The sequence below is a fragment of the Penaeus monodon genome, chromosome 7, assembly GCF_015228065.2.
Source record: "Penaeus monodon isolate SGIC_2016 chromosome 7, NSTDA_Pmon_1, whole genome shotgun sequence".
NCBI lineage: Eukaryota > Metazoa > Arthropoda > Malacostraca > Decapoda > Penaeidae > Penaeus > Penaeus monodon.
The window spans coordinates 47,616,128-47,624,762 of NC_051392.1; the positions used below are offsets into that span (position 1 = coordinate 47,616,128).

Below are 8,635 nucleotides of genomic sequence, written 5' to 3' on the forward strand. Positions count from 1 at the left end.
TTATTTGCTAATATCAATAGGATATAAATGAGATCAAATAATATCACAAAGATATAATGATTTGACTTTAGAGCAACAAATCACTACATCATAATACATAAAATTATTCATCCTCATTTATGTCCAAATCTATAATCAATTGATTATTGGTTCACTTCATATGTGAAGAATGCATTGTTTCCTTATAAATCAACCAACATACTTGCTTTATCTTCTAGCAAATAAACACAACTAAGGCTAGATTATATTCTACTATCTCTCAAGCTAACCCTACAAACAGCCTCAAACATTTTAATTCATATATCAAGTAGCTAGTTTATCAACAACAAAAATAAAACAAAAAATGTATCACTACCTATATCTTTACCTACAAAAAAATAAATGATTACCCTACTTCAAAGCAACAAGTATGAACCTAAATGTTACACCAGTGTGGAAATGTTTAATCATTAGTGACAGTAACACAAATCAATTACTGATCTTACCTCATAAATTGCAAATCTTGTTGTTGAATAGGTAATCTGTCTAAGGAGAGAGGCTGAAAGGCCATTGTAAAGAGCTAAGAGGCCTTGACTCCTCACTATATGCACAGCCATCTGAGAGCCTCCCATACTGGCCACCTGTTGTGTCTGGAGATGAACCTGAAACCGACAGTCAACCATTACTTCTGAAAAGAACCCTACATAAAGTGTGTCATTTTTCCCTTATCTACAAATAAATAAAGAGTAATATGAATTTCTTATTTACCTTAAGCAGGTCCAGTGGGTGAGTGCAACATGCTGCTCCACATGAAGCTAGGCCCCCAAAGTACCACTTGGCGAGACGTTGTTCCCCCATTCTAATTATCCAGCTATGTATAAACCTGTATGGTTAACACAACCTGTGATTGGATAAAATATATAATAATTAGTGAATGCTTTCATCTTTGAAATTTCATATCAACAAAAATAATAACACACAAAATACACCAGTCACTACACCAGTCACTACACTACATCTAAAATCACCTTTCACTCCCAACTGAAATAGGTGTATTGCATTTGTATGAAAAAAAGTTATAATAGCATACTCTTACATGGTCATGAATTCATAAAATGGTAATAAATGCCAATAGCCATTCACACTCAACAGTGGAAATCATCATCATCATCATCATACTCATACCTGGCATTCTTAAAGATCATTCTGCATTTATATAACTCAGTTTTAAAATGGTGATTCAGCAGTTTAATTTCAAAAATAAAGCTAATCATCAGCAAGTGCATAAGACAACAGTATAAATTGTTTTATTTTCTGTACCAAAAAACATCAAGCAAATATAAATATAATTAGCTTTCACTGTATCTTCCATTACAAAAGGAGTATAAATTAATTAATCAGAATTTGTCCTATGCTTCAAGTACTACTTTCACCTATTCCTTCAAACAAATTAAAAATACCCTCTACACAGAATACCTTCTACAGACTGAAGCTTACTCTCAAGAGTGCTTAGTGACTGATAAGCTTCTGAGTGCTATCTGTTATCAGTAACTTGTTATCTCAACATTCAACCTCCATCACACATAGAGTAACCCTTTTAACAAGTCTCAGAATGACCACTATATTACTGATATTGACTGCTTAAACAATAATATATCAGTAATAATAGACAAATCAAAGGAATAGCTTTTCCAATACTTCTGATAAAGGATGATTTTTCCATTTTCACAAGGCAGATATAGGTCCTCTTAAGAAAATCCAAAACAATAGTGAGTATTTTTGTATGAACAGAATTACATATTAATATTAATATGTGTGGGAGGAAGGGCTGAAAATAATTCTCATAAAACAAAACCATAGGCATGTAAGACTGATCTCTCATATTGCCCCCCACCATACTAATTTACTGCATTTATATTCACTTAGTCCTGAGCTCTTTATATTTCATAATTCTAAAAATAATTTTGGAGAAAAGCATGTATTCTTATGAAATGTAAATACACTGGAAAAAAATGTGAAAAAAATGAAGTTGTGTGCTTTTTATTTGAAAAGTCAGCTGATTTCACTGTGTGCCAAGTTAGCATTATAGTGCCAATAATATAGATATAGCACAGGAAAACACCATAGTGCCATAAGTAATCCACAACAGTGCCAGTGATGTGCAGCTTGGTCCTACCGTAGCTCTACTGCAGTACTACTATGGCCATTATATTGCCACTTAAAATGTGCATGTAATACCTGAGCTTCATCAATGGCACTCCCAGTTATGCCAACTCACCATAAGCCACAAAAGTAATGATAGTGCCACAAACGTCCTTGAAATAAAAGATCTAATCACCATAAGTTATAACACAAGTAGTCTTTGAATTCCTTATAAAAGGCATTTTACCTATCCCTCTACTATTTGTATGACTGAATTACGATATTGCATTGTTTCTTCCAGAACGTCCTACAAAAAAGATGTCTGAAGTTTGTATTTGTTATCATTACAAACCTGTGCCAAGATTACAGAACACTTATTCTGGCAATTAACGCAAATTTATTAATCTGCCTCTTAACAATGCAGTCCAAGTCAAATGTTCTTGTTACTAACGGTGAGGCAGTTTTTCATTTCAGTGGCTGAATGGTAAGCCTAAATTTAAATGTTTTGCTGATTTTGTATTATTCTATATTACAGTGTAAATGACCTATGCTAGACTTCGATGAAACTGCTCTGATATCTCGAAAATTATCTCTTACACGAGCTTAACAACAAGGCCACTCCAAACCTTTCTAGACATCAGTAATCTGTTCATTCACACACAATCATGAATAAAGAAACATGTTTTGTATCACTCTCTTCTCAAAATGACACCAAACCCAATATATATAAAATACAAACTCCATACTAATAACACCACGAGTCCACACACACAAACACACAATCCCTTCCACCAACCCTAGAGAAATACAACACCTATACCTCTGTCAGACGTGCCTCCACTCTCACCAGAAATTAGCCTGTGTGGCAACCCTCCGCCTTCACTCTGTATCTGGACACTTGCCAAGTGAGCGAAACTCTTTGGGAATTCCATGGGGAAAAGGCGACCTAATATCTACAGCGTAGATCCATATGTATGTTTATAAAAGTTAATGTCTCCTACTTTAATAAATAATGTTCGTCTACTGGGTGCAGATGTTGATTTTGTAACGGTTTTTGTGTGGAGCGAGTATATTCATCTGGGAAAATACTTGTTAAGAACGAAAAATAACAAGTTGTGACGTCCTTCTCATGAGCCAATGGTCGTCCTCGAAATGTAGTACCATGGTCCACACACCCACTTTATTGTCCAATCGCAGATCAAGACTGCTTCACTCTAAATGGATACAAATCATTAACATTACAGTAACATGTAGTCATCGTTTCGAATACAAACTAGTAGTATTCTGAATGACTTATCACAAAACACAGTATCTAAAATTGCATGAGACGGCATTTGATACATATCTACTACTTTTAAACCAGACCGTATGAAATGATTACTACCAGAAAACAGGTTGCCCACTTTCTGGTTGCCTGACATGATTAGGAAACGGCTGATGCCCCAGAATACGGGGTTTATCCGAGTACATTTGGGATTCCAACAATTACAGTGTCACTAGCAACAGGAACAAGCTTTACATAATGGTCCGTAACCTTGCAAGATACTGGTTTTGCATATACTAGAAGATGATGCTTGGTAACTCAAGCCAAATGGGAGTAGGTACTCGTAAAGAGCATTCTATTTGTTTGTTTGCTATCCAAAACCTTATTTCTCAAATCTTCAAGCTATGGGAGAGAGGGAGGGAGAGGGAGAGGGAGAGGGAGAGGGAGAGGGAGAGGGAGAGGGAGAGGGAGGGAGGGAGGTAGGAAGGGAGAGGGAGGAGAGAGAGAGAGAGAGAGAGAGAGAGAGAGAGAGGGAGAGGGAGAGGGAGAGGGAGAGGGGGGGGGGAGCAAGAGAGAGAGAGAGAGAGAGAGAGAGAGAGAGAGAGAGAGAGAGAGAGAGAGAGAGAGAGAGAGAGAGAGAGAGAGAGAGAGAGGGAATAGCTAGATAGAGAGAGGTAGAGAGATAGACAGAAAAATAAAAAGACAGAAAAAGGAAACAAACAATACTATTATTCTTTTATCTGTCCATTTACTGTGAGACAGAAGAGGAGGGGAAGGAGCGATGTGTGTGCCACAGGTGTTATAGTAAGGCCACTGAATGTTCACATGTGCGCAGACGCTACGAAAAAATTGTGGGTTTGAAGTAACTCCAAACAAGGTGGAGAACACGAGGCAATATTGATCCACCACACCTTTTGTTCGGAATCTTGTAAAGTAATCTGAAAAACTACTCTGTAAGGTAATGCACAGAACCCGTTGATACATTGGTCACTGGGAAAATCATAACTCATGATAAGTTTGTTTTTTTTTCAATCCGAAAGACCTGCCAGTACCAAATGCGCGTTGTATAATGTAAACTTATACCGGAAAAAATGACAAATAAAAATTTTGCCACCGTCAACATAATATCTAATCCTACTACAACAAATGTCTTTATTATAAACCGACATTAATTCAATTCTAATTATCGATCAGAAGCACCAACACCCTTTAATTATTTTAAAAATCTCTTCTGAAAAAATCCTTCCGCAGTCCTGTCCCATCTCCTATTTATCTCCCTGATCTATATTTGGTGCCTTTCCAGGAGCGCGGGGATGTGACTTGGCCAGTCTCCTTGAGAAGAATGGTGTCAGTACTAGGTTGCGTCCTAGACAAGAATGTGTATCAGTTGAAAAGCTTTTCAAGATAAAATTTAAAGATATAGAACATCATAAAAAATAGTCCAAACTTAATCTAGAAATTAGATAATTATCACTATAATGTTGTAAATCGAAATGCGCATATGAGATGCTACTTTAATTCATCAATGTATCAAGAATGATGCATACAAACCGATCTTTACTGATAGCATTTCCTTCACTGATTGCGTGAACCGGACAAGGAATTAGGTGCATGTTAGCATTCAGAATTTGCCCAGCGGCTCCCTAACTCTCAGACATCGCTATCGGGTGCAAGACTTGAAGAAATACTGTCGTATCCAATTTTATATTTACAGCTCAAATTCACATTCGCTTGTGTGTGTGTGCCCGCGCGCGCGTCTGCGTGAAAGTACATATACACATACATTATAGACACACACACACACACACACACACACACACACACACACACACACACACACACACACACACATATATATATATATATATATATATATATATATATATATATATATATATATGTATATATATATATATATATATATATATATATATATATATATATATATATATATATATATATATATATGTCAAGATCGTGCTCGGTACATGTTGTAGCACGTGCTGCCTGAATGAACCAGCCGAACGTTGGCGCAACAAAGTGCTAGAAATAGAACGAAAGCGACTGCAACAACCAGATAGTGTTTGTCATGTTGTTTACTCCCAAGTTTACTGACCTACGTTTGTTGACGAAAGTTTATTATGTGCGTGAATGTCTTGTGAAAAGAAAAGAAGATGAATGTTTTAATTCAGAAGATGCGCATATAATGTATTGCCTTGGAACGTAATAGATGGTTACGAAACAAAACCAGACAAAGAAACTGGGGCAGAGCAAGATATTATCAGTATAAGTAGACGGTTAACGTTGCTACAACCTGGGAAACGAGCAAGGGGGAGAGATCGAAAGCGGATATCGTTCTGAACATGAAGTTAGTAAGAACACAAACATATGTAAAGATAGATACATAGATTGATGTGTATGTATCTTTAAGTATATATATGTATATACATATGCATATTTACATACATATATAGATATGTATGTATGTATGTTTACGCACGCGCGCGTGTATATGTGTATACACACACACACACACACACACACACACACACACACACACACACACACACACACACACACACACACACATATATATATATATATATATATATATATATATATATAAACATTTATCAGTGTGTGTGTGTTATGTGTGTGTGTGTGTATGTATTTATGTATATATGTGTATATGTACGACACATGTAAGTATGTATGCGTCTGTATATATGTATATGTACATATATTATATACACGTATATACTGCATATATGTATATGTATCTATATGTGTGTATATATCTATATGTATATATATATATATATATATATATATATATATATATATATACAAATATTGACTGCCGCGATGATCCAGTGGTTAGAACACTGGACACCGACCCTCATGGTTCCGAGTTCAATTTCCCGTCGCGGCAGTCGTAAAAATGCCTGCGCTCCGACTGCTGGCTCGAGCCCGATCTCACGGCGAGAAAACGACATATCGCCTTGAGAAATTAAACACAGGTGTCGCAGGGGAAGTCACCGCCGTGGCAAAAGAGTTCGTGCGCCGAACCGCGGTTGATTAGGAAGGGCATCCAATCAGGCAAGGGTGTTACTGACGAATAACATCTCAATAGTGAATTGAATGAGGTCTGTCCTGCAGTGGAATAAATGGCAATTGAAAAAAATATATATATATACATATATATACAAATATTACACACACACACATATATACGCATATATATATATATATATATATATATATATATATATATATATATATATATATATATATACACAGCAGACATCTCCATTGCAAAGGCTTCCTAACAATGAAAGCCACTCGCTTCACTAGAAGCCATTTCTTGCACCAGCAGTTAGACGGCTCAGTCACGTGGCACGTGCTACTCACGCAGAGATCACGAGCTCGGGAGGTTCTCATTACACCTCTAATTTACTCTAACTCTAGTTCTGACAACAAACTAAGCTTTATTTTGCAATTGCAATGTGTTGGGAGATATATAAATAGTATGACGAGTTCTTCGCCACTCAGAATTATTTATACTTGATTAGATATCATCAAAGAAAGATGCACATGACGCGTTAAAGTTGAAATATCATGTCAAAGGTTCCTCGAGGAAAATGTAGTCAAGTATTACAGAAGACCTGGATATAAGTTGACGCTACTTAAATAAAGTAATGCGCATAACCCTTTTCAGTTTCGACTTTTAATTCGTAGTCCTAACACACACGTAACTCGCATCACGAGCAATAACAGAATACGAATACGGACACCTCTCGCCGAGACACTACGGTACAACAAAGAGAACAACGTACATTCATGTAACAAACAAATCTTAGACGGGAAAAATGAAAAAAAAGAAAAAAAGAAAAACTCGTGTGACAGCCCCTTAGACCAGCACGAGGAAGCCCAAGTTACCCGGTCACCTTGTCTAGCCACACTAAAACCTGCCACACACACCTTGGACCGGCGCCACTGCCACGGCCTCGCACGCAAACCACGTTGTACACACTGCATGCACGTATGAGTGTACTCGCAGGGAAGCCTGTGTACTCGGGTTTAAACCATTGCCAATATTGGGCCTCGCATAGAAATTCGGGTTGGATCAGCTTTCTGAAAACTGAAGCAGACTTGAATTGTTTAATGGTAAAGGCGACTATGATGACGATGATGACCATGATATGATCGCGGGGGTGGTGGTGATAACATATCAAAACGACAGTAATATAACAAAATTATAATAATAGCAACAACGAGAAAAATGACAGTGTGTATGTGCATGTGTTGACAGTGGTAATGTAGTGATGATAATGAAGATGATGATTAGAATAATGATGACAATGACAATAACATAAGGCTACTGAAGTCATGATGATGACAATTGACATAAAAATAGCAGTAATAATGATAATCACAACAACAACAATACTACTAATTATAATAACAATAGTAATAATAACACATAATAATAAAACTAAACATTAATGAAAACAACAGCAGTAACAATAATAATGAAAACAAAAGTAAAAAATAAAAATTATTATGGTTAACACAAAGTGGATGATCGTGATGGTGATAATGATGATGGTGATGATGACCATGATGATGATATTGATGAGGATAATAATGACGATGATGAAGATGAAGATGAAGATGAAGATGATGATGATGATGATGATGATGATGATGACGATGATGTTGATGTTGATGTTGATGTTGATGTTGATGTTGACGATGATGAGGTTGACGATGATGAGGTTGACGATGATGAGGTTGACGATGATGATGAGGTTGATGATTATGGTTATTATTTTGTAATAAAAACAATACTAATAATAATTACAATAATAACAGCGGTAATCCAAATGAACACAATATAGTAACAGCAATAGTTAATGGGAAGCCAGTTAGAACAATAGCAATAAAGGTAGCCACAGCAAGACCTCTGGTAATACTAATGAGTGTATCAGTAATAACAACGCCAAGAGAAAATAATTGTTGTTTTTAATCTTTCATAGTGCTATATATGACAATAACAATCTTATGTTACCATACGCTCTAGAAAAAAATACTCATACTAATACCTAATCGCTAAAGGTGACTGATATATCTCGTATGTATTTTAAATCTAGTTTCCCTTTAACGTTAATCATGCGCACCGTTAATATCCCACACAGTATGACTTGCAACATATCCCTTGAGGTCACATGCCAAAAATGAGCAGGCTTG

The 8,635-nt window shown here is 36.2% G+C and overlaps 1 protein-coding gene across 5 annotated transcripts; it reads right to left on the minus strand.

The window, feature by feature from the left end:
- Positions 1-485: 485 nt before the first annotated feature.
- On the minus strand, positions 486-7,490 carry LOC119575412 (mitochondrial dicarboxylate carrier-like; the record flags this gene model as incomplete). 5 transcript variants are annotated; one of them, XM_037923015.1, is given in 3 exon segments in its annotated part: positions 486-641; positions 748-880; positions 7,367-7,490. In XM_037923015.1, coding segments are annotated over 2 exon segments (246 nt in total), but the record flags the coding sequence as incomplete, so codon positions are not given.
- Positions 7,491-8,635: the final 1,145 nt, after the last annotated feature.